Source organism: Gossypium arboreum, chromosome 7 (assembly GCF_025698485.1).
Source record: "Gossypium arboreum isolate Shixiya-1 chromosome 7, ASM2569848v2, whole genome shotgun sequence".
NCBI lineage: Eukaryota > Viridiplantae > Streptophyta > Magnoliopsida > Malvales > Malvaceae > Gossypium > Gossypium arboreum.
Genome location: NC_069076.1, coordinates 84,259,007 through 84,275,178, shown reverse-complemented (window position 1 = coordinate 84,275,178; position 16,172 = coordinate 84,259,007). Strand labels below are relative to the sequence as shown.

Sequence of the window (16,172 nt, the reverse complement as noted above, 5' to 3'; positions counted from 1 at the left end):
AAACAAAGATACAAACATGTTTCTGTTCAAGGAATCACCAATAAACCCTGCACTGTTGAATATTGATTAAGGCCTAATTTGCTCTAAATTAACTAACTTTGAGACAGAGAGATGGGGGAAGTACCATTGTTGGTACCTCTGTAAGTGTGAAGAAACTGGAGGGGATCGAACGGTGGGAGATCACAGTTACGAGGCTTCCATCGCCACTTAATGATGTCTCTACCGTTGGATTTGTTGTTCAAAATGCAATTCCATCCTTTGAATATCCCCCTGCAGCTACTGTCGTATCGATCAAATCCCGCATTTGGATAGTAAACCCATGACCCATCGGAGTAATCGCACGAGGAATCGCCGGTTGCAGATGGGTTTGATCGGGTGGTGGGATTGGCGTCGATGGGTTTAAAATGGAGGAATTGGGGATGAGTTGTGGAAGAGGAAATGGAGGCTTTTCTAGAAATAGAGAGAAGAAGAAATAAAGAAAGAGATGAAGCAAATGAGAGACAACAAAGGGAAAAGAGATGAAAGCTTCTTTGTTGCTGCCATGGAGGTCTTTGTTAACCATTAAACACTGCTTAAATGAGCTAAGCGGCTAACCCCCAAGGGAAAAACACATGCGAGATCTAGCTTGATGGTAAAAAACAGAGTAATGGGTGCCACAGGGTGAATTTGAGCAATTTCATTTGACTGCTTTGACTCAAAAGCCAAACGCTAGTTTCAATTCAAGGTTATATCTTTTTCACTTTCCTTTCAAATTTCTTAGCTTGTTTGGTTACTGAGAAAAAAAAACCACTTCTCTTTCCTTTATCATTTCAATTCAACAAGTCCTTATATTTTACTTTTTTGAATTTGGGTTTAATGGGTGCAGAAGCCAGAGTGTTTCGGTTCCAGTGAGAAGCATCAATGTCTTCAAATGTTGTACCTCAAGAAAAAGGCTGGTGCTTATAGCTTTTTCTCCCTATTTATTATTATGGTTGAATTCTGCTATTTGTCCCTGCACTTTGTAAAAAAGTTATGGATATAACTTTTATACTTCAAATTATAAACTTTAGTCCCTATACTTAAAATCTAATTTATCAATTTGAACTTAAACTCAACTTGATTTGACTATAAAAAATTAATGACATGAACCCCTTTTTAACTTTAATCTTATTTATCCTTAAACTAATCAAACAAAAAATAACTTAAATAAATAATTCGAGAAGACCCAAAATAATTTTAGTCCCAAGTCCTTTTCCCACATCAAAGAGAACTGGGAAAGTTACGCTCATAATCATCTTAAAATAGGGTTTATTTTATTTTCATCACTTATTTAATTATTTTAATTAAAATAATTATATAAATTAATGATTCCCACTAACAAAGTACATTGACCCATTGAGTATCTGAGAGGTAATAATTTTTACTTTTGATCAATTCCAAAACACATTTCCTCTTCTCTTTCTCACCACTTTATTGCTGCACCATCATCCATCGTTTTTGGGTTCTTCTCTTTCTCTGCTAAAAACATTTAGCAGAAAGTGAAATACAAAACCCAAGATTAGCTTTGTTTCTTTACTGTCTAGTTACTGTTTTATCTCTTCGTTTCTTTAAAAAAAGGTTAAAACAAATGCTACTGAAACAGGATAAATAACATGCAAAGATGAGCAAAACAGGGAGCTTTTGTAGTGTGGAATTGGAGAGAGTATTTCATTTATATGTATATTTGATTTCTATACATAAGGTAATCTAAAATTTGTTTGTTTTTACAGGGTAAGGATGTTAAGAAGCGAGACTCTTGCTTTGATCATAAACCTGAAGAGGCATTCAAGTCCACCTTCAAGGTCTTGAATCAACAGCTCCAAGTCTTTCAGCTGGTTTTGCATCTCAACATTTATGATCTCATATTTCCTTATTTCGAAGGATTTCAAAGCAATATCAACCTTTTCAAATTCATTCACGTTTCTTCCAGCAGCTTCGCATGCTATTCTTCTGCGATGCAATAGTTTTGAAACTGATAACCAACTTCTAGGCTTTGGTCCGGAGATGAGAGATACCAAATCCTCAACCATAGAACAAGTCACTACTTCGATCTCCTTCAGCATGCTAACAGTGGCATGTGAAAGAGAAAGAGAAGAACCCAGAAACGATTTGCATTGGTTCGTGGGCTGCTAAATGTTTACTTTCTTTTTGGGTTATTTTAAGAATGTCAAAGAAGTCATACTTTCAAGGTTTTAAGCAGAGAAAGAGAAGAAACCAAAAATGACTGATGACGGTGCAGCAATGAAGTGATGAGAAAGAGAAGGGAAAATTGTTTTTATACTATTTATATAGAGTTCTATAAAATTTAATTAAAAGCAAAAGAAAAATGTGAAGTATCAGTTAATTAGTTAACATCTCATGTTAATATTTTATTACTAGTGAATGAAATTTTGATCGTAGGGATTAATTTGTATAATTATTTTAATTAAAGTGATTAAATTAAAAAAATTAAGGAGATTAAAATACGACAAATGTTATTATTTTAATTAACGCGCTTTACGGCAAAAGTGAAACAAATTTTGATGCATTGATTAGGTAAAATGCGTATAATTAAATGCGCTTTACTGAACAAGACATGAAAATTGTTTTTAAAATTTAAAAAAGTGATCAACAACTAAACATATTTATGAATCGGATTACTCGCTCTAAAAGTGAGAGAATTTAGATAAAAATATAGATTAAAAAATAAATTTAAGTAAAAATATAAGGTTCATTTAAAAAATGGATCGGGTTTCAGGTAAGTTTTTTTTTTTTTCTGGATTTGACCTGGTCCAATCCAAATTTGTAAAAAAAAAAAATTATTTTTCCACTGTTTTGTTGTTGTTTTTCTACTATTTTCTCACTATTTGTTGTCATTTTACTATTATATTGCTACTATTTGTTGTTATTGTTTGGATATTATATAACTATTATTTTTATTAATTTTGCTACTATTGTAGAGGCATTTACTTGTTAAATTGTATATATGTTAGTCTTATTTAAGTATAAAACTTTTTAAAATTTATTTTCAATTTATTGTGAAATATCTATTTTAATATTTTTTGTGTTTTTGATGAATTATATTTTTAAATTTTTTAATACATGCGAGCCAGGCCAGACTCGAGTATTAGCATTTTTATCTAAACCGATCTTGGGTAAAAATTTAAGCTCATTTTTTGATCCAAGGCCCGACCCGATCCATGGACAGCGCTATCAAAAACTAAATTTTATTTGAAATAGATGCCACATAAGGCAAAAGCGTGACTCATCGGTGGTGCTTTTAGAAAACGCTTTTGTTTTTTGTGGCACGTTCCGTCACCAAAAACAATCTATTTTGACAAATAAAAAAAAGTGAAGTATTTTATTAAGATATTTGAAAGGAAAACCACATAATATAAGGATGTGCCTAATATAACCTAGTAGGATCAATAATCACGAAAAGGGAGGATTGAATTGGTGTTTAAAAAATTTAAACAAAAATGGCAAACAATAAAGACATAAAAATTTATAGTGTTTCGACCTCAATTACCTACTTCCACTGTGCTTACCACAACTAGGGATTTTCCAAATTCACTAGATTTTATCCTTTTAAAAACAATGTTTAACTTTACAATCTCTCTCTTTTTACCAAGCAAGATAAGACCACTACCCCTGAAGGTATTCTACCCAAAACCTTAAGTAAATCTTCTCAAAAACGAGAAATAAAGTTTGGAAAGAATTATCACCTCTAGAAGGTTGATATGTAACAATAAAAACACTTTTACACAATACTACAACACTTAAAGAATGAATCACAACTAAACCCACAAATGTGTACAAAAGAAAATAAGAAATGATTGGAATTAAGCTCTTGATATTTATGCACTTGTTTCTTGTCTTCATGTGAGTGTTCTTGAATGATATTCATATAGTATCATTTAATTATGGACGTTTGGAGCCATTGAAAGGACTTTCTAGACTTTGGGAGCATTTATTTCGCACTGCAGTAGTGCGTCTCAAGACACAGACCTCTTGCCTTGAGATAGGAAAAACAAAAAATATGATTGTTAGAGCTAGAAGCTTTAAGACACAAATGACTTGTCTCGAGACACATGGAAAATTGTCTTGAGACAAGGCTCCCTTGAAGCAAACCTTAACTTCAATGTCTGGTTGTCTCGAGCAAAAGGCCTTTTGTCTCTAGATAGGGTTCCTCTATAGCTTACCTTGGCTTTGGTGTTGGTTGGTCTCAAGACAAAGTGACTTTTGTCTCGAGACAAGACTCCTTTAAAGTATTTTTAGCTTCGATGTTGGTTTGTCTTGAGACAAGATTGGGAACCTTAAAAAATGTGGCTTAGAAACATTTTAAAAGACTTGGGGGTTCTCAAAAACTTTTGTAGAAAGTTTAAATCATTTAAAAACTTTGTTTTTGAGTTTGTAATAGTTGAAAATATATTTAAATAAGATTGAAATAATTTATACAAATTTGATTAAAGGATCTTATAATTAAATTTGTTATATCAAAACAATTGAAAATCAAAGCTAACATAACCTTATCATAAAATTGAATGGCACATCTTATGTGTCTTTAAATTAAGAAATCTTATTTGCTAATTAAGTAATATGTAAATTTGGGAATTAACTTTTATAGTATAATATAAATATATAGAATTATAAGAATCAAATAACTCACATTTGTTTGTAAATCAATAGTATTACAGTGTAGGTGTGAGAGCTTGGGTTCAAATTGGTAAAAGTATCATGGAGATCCCTATACTAAGAGTTGGATTACATTTTGCCCCTCTACTCATAAAATGGGTAAATTAGTCCATTTACGTTAAATCAAAGAGCAAACTGATCTTTCTATTAAATATTTTACCTATTTCTATTAGTAAAAACTAGTTCATATATGCCAGCATGATGTATACGTGGCATGCCACAAATCAGTGTCTGATTACTCTGTCAGCCATGTCAGTTTTTTACAATACAAATGGATGAAACTTTTAAAAGAAATGACTAATGTGTTATTTGAACTAATGTACATGGACTAATTTTCCCATTTTATGAGTAGAGAAGTGGTCGCTCCACGAGTAGAGAATTAACACAAAATGTAATAATTTAAAAGTGGCTTGACTGTAAGTGTGACAGATCACTCGTAATATTTTTAAATATTATAGTGGAGCACTTCGAGCATTCTAAGGATCGAACTCAAGAGAAATCTAGCGATAAGGCGAATGACATTGATTAAGCATGCAATTAAGAAGTCTAGCTAGCTAATTACTAAGTACTACATTACGACAACTAATCATTCAATGTTAATTGCACTAAATTACACTTAGGATGACAAAATTGAATTATAGTCAAAAGTACACAACTATCAATTCAATGAGATAAAGTGGTCGATTGATATTCGTGTTGTGAATTAATTCTTAGATTAGGGATCTAAATTGCTCAAACACTTAATTGGTCCAATTTTACCTCTCGGTCGTCATTTTACCCAATTAGACGATTTAGTTTGTTTTATCTCTCGACCTCACTAAACTAAATCGGGACAATTAAATTGGTTAGCGATAGGATTTCCTCTCGATCTCACCTATCTAAATGTTCACCTAGAGGTGTCAATTCTAGGTTTTGAAGTCTATTCAATTTAGTCTAATTTTTATGATTTAGTCCCTAACCCAAAAATTAACCCTGACCCAAAAATTAACCATGCAACATTTCAATCAACCAGTCACCATAAAACTTAGTGCCTATTCATCATAAACATACAAATATTAACCAAATTCATGCTCAGATGATTCATCAAATAACCATAAAAAGACAAGGTTTAAAGGTTCTTAGTGACTCTTGAAAGAGTCCTTGTTAAAGATGATGACAAGAAAAAGGATGATGAAACCACAGCCAAAGATGATATTTTTTCACTTTTGAAAGCTAACAAGACGAAAGTCTATTGAATGCTTTAAAGAGAACCCAAAATAACAAGAGAGGGTTTTGTATCTACTTGCAAGAAAACTAAGCTACAGTACAAATAAAGAAGAAACTAACAACCATTAACTACTAACCTGAGAGAGGAAAACCTAGAAAACTAAAAACGTTGAAAAGAATAAAAAAGGTGATAAAGAGCCTCCTCTTTTTTTGTTTGGCATCAAGTTGCCTTTAATACTACAAATTCTTTAACTCTAATGTTTGACAAAAATGCCCTTGGAGAGAATGAAGCGACTTGAGTTGATGTTGGATACAAAATTGCCTTTATAGTTTTTTACACCCCGTTAAACTTTAGTGGCACAACTTGGCTTTGGGGTTTTTGATATCACAACACAACCTAGCTAGTGTCTCGACATCATTGACAGTGGCACTAGGGTCCTTCACTTCAACCATCCGCTTGGAATCGCGACCTTGAAGGCTTGTAGTCGAGACATTAAGCTCAATGTCTCGACATTCCTAATGTCGCGACTTCCGTGGCAGATTGCTCTAAGTTGGTTTTTCATTGAAATTTGATTCCTTGAAGTGATATAGGGTCAATGTCGCAACACATACAACAGTTGATGTTCTCCTCAAGCTTTGGCCTTAGTCATCTTCCTACACAAACTCAAATCAACCATTAAACTCCCAATGGCATAGTTTTGTCAATTTGAGATTTAAAAGGAGTAAATTGTAAGAAAAACTATCATTAACATTAAAAACTAAAAATCAATAAGAAGTACTAAGAAGGCTCGTAAATTGCTAGAGAATAAACTCGTCAAGTATTCGAGAGAGCCTAATTTTACATATCAAGTTATGGCGTATCAAGAGGGAAAAATGAAATCTGACTCCTTGTACAGGAGCCCCCATGGTACTTTAATTGTTCAATCCCATGCAACTCCATTCCCCACCCCCAATTATAAAAAAGAGTTATTGTCCAGAAATAAATATATGATATAGGTAACTATAATTATTTATGTATTACACATTGATAGCATTTTTGGTGATTTTTGAAAAATGAATCAAAATAAAATATTATATACACAATAAATTAAAATTAAAATTCACATATAACATTACGTAATAAAACAAAGTTGATATGTAATTTTAATATTTAGGTTTATTGCATGTTAATTTTTTCCTAACATACCACCATTTTATTAGCTAATGATAAATATATATTAAGTGTCGGTATACTAATAATGTATTTTTCATTTCACAAGCAATTAATCTTAAAAATTATCATGAGTTCCTCCTCTCCTTTTTTAATATTGTACCATACTCTTATAGGACACTTGTCAACCTATCTTACTTGTAGAGTCTAAAAATTCATAAGAGTGTACCAAATATTTTTTTCAAATATTAAATATATTAAATGAAGTTAGTTGTGAGAAAGAACCAAAATAGTGTAGATGTCAAACCCCAATAAATATATAATTCCAAAGATATGTTGGAAGGTGAGAGGTGAACGTGATCACCCTTTCTTTTCTAGAATCAGCATTTCTCAACTCATAGATATTGCCACTAAAATGAAATCCGATGCCATGAGCTATATTAATAGCACCTAACATGTATTGACAAAAGTCTTCAGCAAGAAAAACAGTAGTGAAACATTTCTATGTTTCTTAATTGACTTACATTTAGGTCAAATTCTGATATTAGACCTTGTACTTTATGTAAATTATGAATTTAGTACTTATATTTTAATTTGATACTTTTAGTTATTGTAATTTTTATATATTGAAATTTTAGTCTTGATCTAACGGTAATGATTAAATTTGTTTAGTTAAATTATGTTATTAGTCATGTATTATGCGTAAAGTTATAAATTTAGTCCATTGGATTATTTTTAGTGACTATATTTTTGAATTTCAAAATTCCAGTCTTAATGCAAATAACGATCGTTAAATCTATTTGATTTTTGTAAGAAATATGTAAAGATAACAAACAAATATAGCATTACACATGTGATAATATGTTTGACACATCAAATATTAAAAATGATATAATTTAATGAATTTAATTAGTTATGATTTGGTTAGAACTGAAATTTTCAAATTCTAAAAATGCAGGGACTAAAAATAACCATATTAAAGTACAAGTATTAAATCCACAACTTATATAAAGTATAGGGTCGAATAGCAGAATTTAACCTTATATTTGTATCTTAATGAAAGTCGTTGTAATTGTCAGTTTTGTACAGTCCCGTTATCTTGATTTACCTAATGTTTACTGTTTAATTTAAGGCTAGAGAACGTGACTCGAATGACTCAATGTCCTGCTACCATGGAACAGGATCCAAAATTTGTGCTATTACACATTAAACTAACCCCATTTTCAATGAAAGAAAAAAACAAAACAAAAACAGTCGTAATGATTCACTGGATTGAAGAAAGTTGCTGAAGCTTTTGCATTGCAGTTTCCAACGACATGCATACAACTCTAGAATTTCACAATAATGTATCATGACTTGACTCGGTTTGCTGAGGCTTGTTGTGGGTGCATAATTCGAAACTAGGTCTTTCAAGATTTCAACCTGCATTCTCAAATATAAAGAGAAGGTGGCAAAAACTTGAGTGATTCGTAAGTGTTCAGAAAAGAACAATTTGGGATTATATCCATAATGTGGCCTAGTAGGTTGGGTCAAGTCGTGACAAAAAAAGGAATAAAGAAGGATCTGTTAAAGAGAAATATCAACTCTGCAAGTTTGGAGAAGTTGATACTTCATAGCAGAACCAACTTGGAAGCCCTTGATTCGATCACTAAACGAAATATAAGCAGGACAGTGGACGTTAATTTGATAGCGACGCGAAATCCAGGACCCAACTTTCCATTTTAAATGGCCGAAAACCTTGATGTCGAGCATCACCAACCCACCATTCATGTCAGCGCTCAACCCAGCCTGAAGAAATGGAGCCACCGGCACATCGTTACCGTACAAGAATGGGGACCAAATGGTGAAGTCTCGATGGCCCTGGTAGGTTGTGGGTAGGAGTGTGGGTAAAGTTATCTGCTGGTTACGATAGGATGCGAAGATATCGAGTTTGCGGTAGAAAATGCCGATCCTGCTATTTGGGTTCCTTGCAGCTAAAGTGATTTGGAGGTTGGAAGTGAGCAAGTGTGGGGCAGTACTAAGGTTGAAAGCAAAGATGGTGACGTCTTGGAGGAGGAATCTGGGCTTGGAAGGGTGGAGAATTGCCCATACCAGGAGGACTACTATGGCGCAAACTATCAATAACCCGACAATGGCTATCGCTATGCGCTTCACTAGTTGGTGTCCGTCCTGGTGGTGGGGGCAGTATTCTTCTGTCATGATTTCAGGTGGCGGTGGAGATGGCAAAGATTGAAAGCTTTTGGAGTGGGAGATTTAGCAACACGGATAACAACTAAGATGCCTCATATAAAGAGTTCTCAGTTGTGTATTAACTAGTAACTTTAATTAGGTGAAAATGAATCAAGCATTCAATTTAAAATTCTTTATTTGTTGGTATGCGAAATATTAATTTGAAGCATAATTTATAATTCTATATATAATGGGATCACAAAATAATATCACATCTTTTAAAAATTTTAAAATTAATTTTACTTTTAATTTTATTTTAAAAATTTAAAATAATATTCAATTTGAATAGATTAAGATTATATGTGAAATTTTGATTTGATTCTATTTTTACATATCACTAACAACATTATGTTAATATATTGCACACACAAACAATTATATTAAGCTAATATAAAACAAATATGTATATATATATATATATATATATTTTAAATGTGTATCACAAATTCATGTATACATATGAACTATAATTTAAATTATATATATAATTATATAAAATCAAAATTTATATATAAATTTAATATTTATCTCAATATATTAACATAAAAATAATTTAATATTTAATTAATATAAAATAATACCCTGGTGTCATTTATAATTGCTCTATGTATATGATTGGGATTTGGGAGTTGTACTTTGGAGTAAAAGGAAGGATAGAATTGATGTGAATTGGCATATGAAATTGTTTAATCACCCTTCAAATGTTAAATTTTTGAACAATATTTTGTATTTTTATTAAAAAGGCCAACCTTTTATTAAGTAAAATCTTGAATTCAAATATTATAAATAAAAATGTTATATTTTAAAATTTTAACCCATTTAAAGTATTAATAGTTGATTAAATGAGAAAAAAAACAAGATTTAATTTTGATGGTTAAATTATTTAAAATTGAAGGAGATTAATAAAATAAATACAGACCTAATTAACCAGATGGCATCATTAATTATTATTTGGTTGATTATATAAAATTTGAGGATCAGTAAAATAAATATAGAAAGATTCCATCATTAATAATGAGTCAGTCAAACCTATTTTGGGATCCAATGCAAAAGTTGACGTGTACAGGTATATAGAGGTAATTAATATATAGATATATTTATAGCAATATTACTAGTGTTTTTCTTTTCTCAAAATCAATAAAATGATTGTTAAAGTTAATGCTAATTTCCCTTCCACAATAATATATAGTTCACTATTGCACCAAATAGTTATGATTTGTTTTTATTATACAAGGTTAATTTCTACTCCTAATATTTCTTTAATTTTTAAATTGAAAGAAAAGTGTATTTGTGTTATGGATTGGAGATCAAAACCCGTTATCATTGTGCACAAAATATCATATAGAATTTGACCCACGTGAATTACTTTAATTTATGGAACTCATGAAAAAGTCATTTACTTGAAGCCTTGGTAATCAAGCAAAACACTTCAATACAACTAGAGTTATCAGGATAATTAATGTAAATTCTAAATGATAAATATGTATAAATTTTAAATCCCTTACTACTATCATCCTGTAGATAGGTGCAAATATTGACCCTCGATGTAACTCAATCTCTACAGTATGTTTTGGAGGAGCTCGACTATAAATAGAGGTATTCTCTCTCATTTGCATTCACTCAATTGCAATCTTTCACTCAAAAAATCGCCTAAGGCTACGCGATTTGCTAACTAAACATCTAGCCCCATGACACTTGAATGTGCTTGAATCCATGTTCTCCATATTGTTGTAATAACAACAGTACTTATTGAGTCAAGATTCAATCGTTTGCACCCAACACTTGTTGGTTAAATATATTATTTTAATGACACATATTGTGTTATGCATGATATTATCAAATCAAATCATGATAAATTAATTTAATAATTTTGAAAATAATAATATAATATTAATTACATTGCATTAATATGAAAATTTAAATTTAAATTCAAAATATAAATAAATATAACAAACAAAAACATATTATCAATTAGAAAATAAATATATAATCGCTTTTTAAAAACTTCTATTGAATGATTTAAAATATAAATATTATAATATTTTATAATACAATTTAATTAATTAAATTGATGTAATAATATTTAAAACATATAATAGATAATGTAAGTGTAAGTTAATGTTTGAAAATAATAATTTCAATATAAATTTAATTAGCTACTATAAAGATAATGGTACTTATAAAATATATAATATTTTACTTAATTAATAAGTTATTTGAATTTTTACAATTGTAATTAATCATTAAACATGCAACTTGATCAATTAACTTATTAAATATTATATTATCAAATTTAAAGCATAATTAAGCTTTGATATTATAAAGATTATGACATGTAATGGTAAAAATACATCTCTAGTCCCTTTCAATTTTGATATTAAGTAAATTGGTCCTTTAAAAATCAGAGCAATTTAATCCTTATTAATTTTGAAAGTGAGCAAATAAGGATAATTAGTCACGACGTTAGTGCATTCCATCAATAGTACATAATTTTAATTGGTATAATAACAAATTTAACATTCGATATTTACATATTCATCAATTTAAATAATTACTTGTACATTAGATTCTAATCTATGATATAGTATTACATAATATAATAATATAAAATATATATGTATAACTATTAATTATATTATATTAATGTATGTATAATATATATTGATTTATATTATATATTAAAATTTTAGCTAAATTCACTTAAATTAGTATGGTATAAATTGTAGATCATATTCATGATCACAATGTTTATATAATACAATATTTTATAAAGTTGATATAATGTAATATAATATAATATAATATAATAATGCAAATTATAACAATAAATTTATATTAAAAGTAAAACTAGTTATTATGTAAAAATAAAAAAATATTTATAACTTATAAAACATTAAAATTATTTAAATTCATTAAGCCAATCCTTGAACCAATTTGAATATGATTTGAGCTCAAAAAAATTCAAATCAAAAAGAATAATTTAAAAAAAAATCCAAGACCGAAAATACTTTATTCAAGAAAATTCTAGTCTGAAGTGATTTAAACCCAAAAATGCATAAGCCCAAAATAATCTAAATCTGACAACACGATTTGAGCCCACTTATTTACCACCTTTACTACCAATATCAAAGATTGTCTTAATTTACATTTATAATTGTCATTGTGCAGATAATTTATATAGTACCTATACTTTTTAAAATTAAGAATTTAATCCTTGTATTTATATTTCTAGAAATTTAATTCTTCTTTTATGATTCAAGTTCAACTGTGAATATTGTTAATTTTTTGGTTAAATTTATTGTGATATTTTGAAATAATAATAATAAAAAACTCATTTGGTAGCTATTTAATTAAAAAATTAACTTAAAATTAAAAAAATTACCTATATTAACAGATACCTTTAAATTTTAAAAGTAAAAAATAGAAAAACTAAATTCTTGAAAATACAAATGCATGAACAAAATTCCTAATTTTTAAAAAATAACATTTAATTTAAAAATTATTATTGTAGTTGTGGTGAAAGAAAAGATTTAACTATATATATCATATGATCTACATACGGCATGTATGATGAGTCAAATTGAAAATAAAATTTAATGAAAATTAATATGATCTCTAATTTATCTTTCATGAGACATGATATATATTGAATTAATATGCTTGAAAAATACATATATTTTGATAAATAAATTAAAAGGTAACTTGCGAATTAATTTAATAAACCTCTATATTTTTGAGCACTAGATTTATTAATAAATCGCAAATTAGTAATTTATTCACTCTAGATTCAAATAAATATAACTTCTTGGCCGAAACTATAATTATAATTATATATAAATAGAACACCTAAAAGAGAACCATAAAATTTACATTTATATTTAACACAGGATGAAAGATAAATAAAGATTGTTGGGGGCAGATTAACATCCCTCAAAACTACTCAAACAATTCCTCCCATTTGTAGCCTTTTCATTCTTTCCCTGCCTCTTTTCTTCTCTATTCTTTCCCTTTTAACCATGAATGTCATTCATCTTAGTCATCTGCTCCTGAAAAATCCAAAATACAAACCAAAATCAAAAGCTGGAAGAATTTTGGTGCATGACAAAGAATGGCATATGCCATTGCAGATAAAGATGACAGCACATTCATCATCGCTCCCTCGCATCTCAAGTTTCATGAACCAAATTACGAGTGAAATTTGATTTACATTCCATGTCTGTCACCAAGAAAAACTAGAGTCAACATATGTAACACAAGTGACCAAAGAGTGAAAAAAACGAATATCACCTACTCAAAGATGAGGACAAGAATATGATCATGAAAGCAAAAAGCTAAAAGATTCGACTCTCCCAAAAGAAGGTAAGGAGTACTATCAAGCAGTGAAAACAGAGCAAGACAGCACAACTAAAATCGAAAAATGGAAAGCACAGATATATAATCTGTTTCTAACATTAATTATAAGGGAAGATTTATTTCTCTGTAAAAGATTAGTAACTAGGTACCAAAATTCAGTTTCCAGTCCATTAACAAAACAGAGAAAGAGGAGCTTTGAATCTACCATTCGCAAACTTGAACATTAGAAAATAAAATTACTAGTTAGTAAATATGGAACCCAGTTCCACGAATAGGCCAAAAACAAGGATTAAACAAATCAACATAAATCTGTGACAGCTAATTAACATAGTGCACTGCTCTCCACTGTATACAAAAGGACTTACATTGAAATCCTCTCCCTTCCCATTAATCCTAAAATTTCCCCCCAAAAAGTAGTTCCATAGCCAAACCTCAGCATAAAACTGTTTAAAAAGATCCATCAGGTTTACGGGTATGGTCAAGTTGGCCATCCTTCCACCACCAACATTATCCCCTATACGAAGTACAAACTTCTGCCAACTGCCAAAGCAAATATTTACTTTCATGTTCGGAACAAAGTCAGCAGAGAGCCATCCAGTCTTTTATGGCAATATTATACCAGCAGTATCATTATAATTAGTTAGTACAATAACCAGTTCGATTGTATTTTGGATCAAATTTTGCCATTCTCAAAGCATAACCATAGCTGAAGGTTCAAACATCAAATCACTGTGCTTTAGCAGCATAAAACTTAAATCAATTCCGAATACATTGAAAAACCTTACATGGCAACATTATGTCACGGCTGCAATCATTTTCATTGAAGTTGAAATAAAGATGAATTTTAGCTTCATAACAAAGAAACTTCAGAGTCAAAACTGAATTCAAAGGAGAATAAAAAAGGAATAGGAAGTGAATAAAATAATTAACCAGGAACCATTAAACTACACATCCAACAACCTATTATTCAATAGATTAATACATAAAGACTAAAAATACGTTCTCATTGAAACTATTTTATCATTTTAAATCCTGGAAATTCCCTAAGTTAGCACATGATAAGGAAAGAAATTAAACTGAATACTCACAGTAAATCAATCAACACTGCATTTTTTGAAACCGCCGGTCATCTTTCCGGAGGAACCAGTAAGCGCCACGTCGTCACACCAAACCCTAAGTATCCTACGCCGTCCTCTCCACCCCCCGTATCGAAACGCAACGTCGGCGACCACCTTTATATTGAACTTGATCTCACCACGGCTCCTCTCCCCATTCATCGCGTCGACAACCTTTCCTTCCACGAAAGAATTCACCACCGAATAACTGGCCTCCACCGAGTTCACCTCGCGCGTGCCCTGCACGAACGGTCCGATCCTCGTCTCAGTCAAGAAGTCGTCCTTGTGGAAAACCGACGAAACGATGTCTCCGTAGTAGATGGAGAGCTTCTTGTTGGGGTTGGAGACCTGGAACTGGGCATTCCACGTGCCGTTCACGCGCTGGTTGGAAGCGTTGAAGTTGGAAAGGGAGATGGATTGGATGGAGAAATCGGGGAGGTGAGGGCGGAGGACGAGCCAGAAGATGAGAAGGATGGTGCCGAAGATGATTAAGAGTACGGCGAAGGCGACGAAGAGGCGGCGGAAGAAGGTGGGGCGAGGGTTTTGAGGTGGGGGCGCTGGGTAGTAAGGGTATGGGCTGGGGTTAACGTAAGGGTAGGCGGTAGTGGAGGTGGCGGGGGGTGGCGGACCGCAGCCATTAACGTTATGAACCGGGTAACCAGTTACCGGTCTGGAAGAGTCCTGCATTTTCTTGTTTTTTTTCTTTCCAAAAGGAATTTGCTTTTGCTTTTGCTTTTCTTTTATTTGCTTTGCTTGCAAACAGTGGAATTGGAATCGAAGAGATATTGGGGCGGCAAATAATAATCCTTGCTGTCACCAGTTAACAGAAATTTGTAAATTTAATGTTCAAGAATTAAATTTATAGTATAATACATATTTTATGTACCAAAAATACATATCTATCTAGAATATATATAATATAATTTATAATCTATATAAAAATATGAGTTTAAAAAATTAAATAACAAAATTTAAACTTTTTCTTTCATTATATTATTAAATTTATATTTACAAATAATTATCATATTTAATTTAAAATTATTAGTTTTGAAAAGTTAAAATAAAATAAAAGTTGTGACAACTATACATTTCAAAATAATTTATTTATTTAGTAGATAAAAGTTCGAGTTTGAAAAAACATTTGAATTAATAAAATATCCATCATTTTTCTTTATATTATTAATTTTATATTTAAAATCTTTATAATATTTAATTTAAAATTATTTATTTAGATAAAATAAAATTATTAGTTTGAAAAGTTTGAATAGAATTTTAAGTTTAATAATATGTTAAAATTGTTTTATTTATTATTTAAATTTTTTATTATAATATTTGAATGGATAAACTAATATATTTTAATTATCTTCAATAATTCAAACAATAAATATTATTTTACGTTAACTCTGTAATTAAAATACAATATTTAA

The 16,172-nt window shown here is 30.3% G+C and overlaps 2 protein-coding genes across 3 annotated transcripts; both read right to left on the bottom strand.

Moving 5' to 3' along the window:
• Window positions 1-8,354: 8,354 nt before the first annotated feature.
• LOC108485889 (NDR1/HIN1-like protein 1) lies at window positions 8,355-9,341 on the bottom strand. Its single transcript, XM_017789737.2, has one exon. The coding sequence runs from the start codon at window positions 9,245-9,247 to the stop codon at window positions 8,615-8,617; it is 633 nt and encodes a 210-aa protein (XP_017645226.1). The 5' UTR covers window positions 9,248-9,341; the 3' UTR covers window positions 8,355-8,614.
• Window positions 9,342-13,022: 3,681 nt separating this feature from the next.
• LOC108459911 (NDR1/HIN1-like protein 10) lies at window positions 13,023-15,575 on the bottom strand. Of its 2 annotated transcripts, none has more exons than XM_017759404.2 (2): window positions 14,719-15,575; window positions 13,023-13,493 (listed from the first exon to the last, which is right to left on the bottom strand). In XM_017759404.2, exon 1 carries the CDS (start codon window positions 15,430-15,432, stop codon window positions 14,725-14,727), a length of 708 nt encoding a protein of 235 aa, XP_017614893.1. In that variant the 5' UTR covers window positions 15,433-15,575; the 3' UTR covers window positions 13,023-13,493; window positions 14,719-14,724. The 2 variants fall into 2 exon arrangements, with proteins under 2 accessions (XP_017614893.1, XP_017614832.1); XM_017759343.2 differs by having other exon boundaries at window positions 13,023-13,323; window positions 14,719-15,573.
• Between the last annotated feature and the right edge of the window lie 597 nt (window positions 15,576-16,172).

Coding starts and splice junctions, on each gene's coding strand:
- LOC108485889 (XM_017789737.2), bottom strand. CDS start 9,247: ATGACAGAAGAATACTGCCCCCACCACCAGGACGGACACCAACTAGTG.
- LOC108459911 (XM_017759404.2), bottom strand. CDS start 15,432: ATGCAGGACTCTTCCAGACCGGTAACTGGTTACCCGGTTCATAACGTT.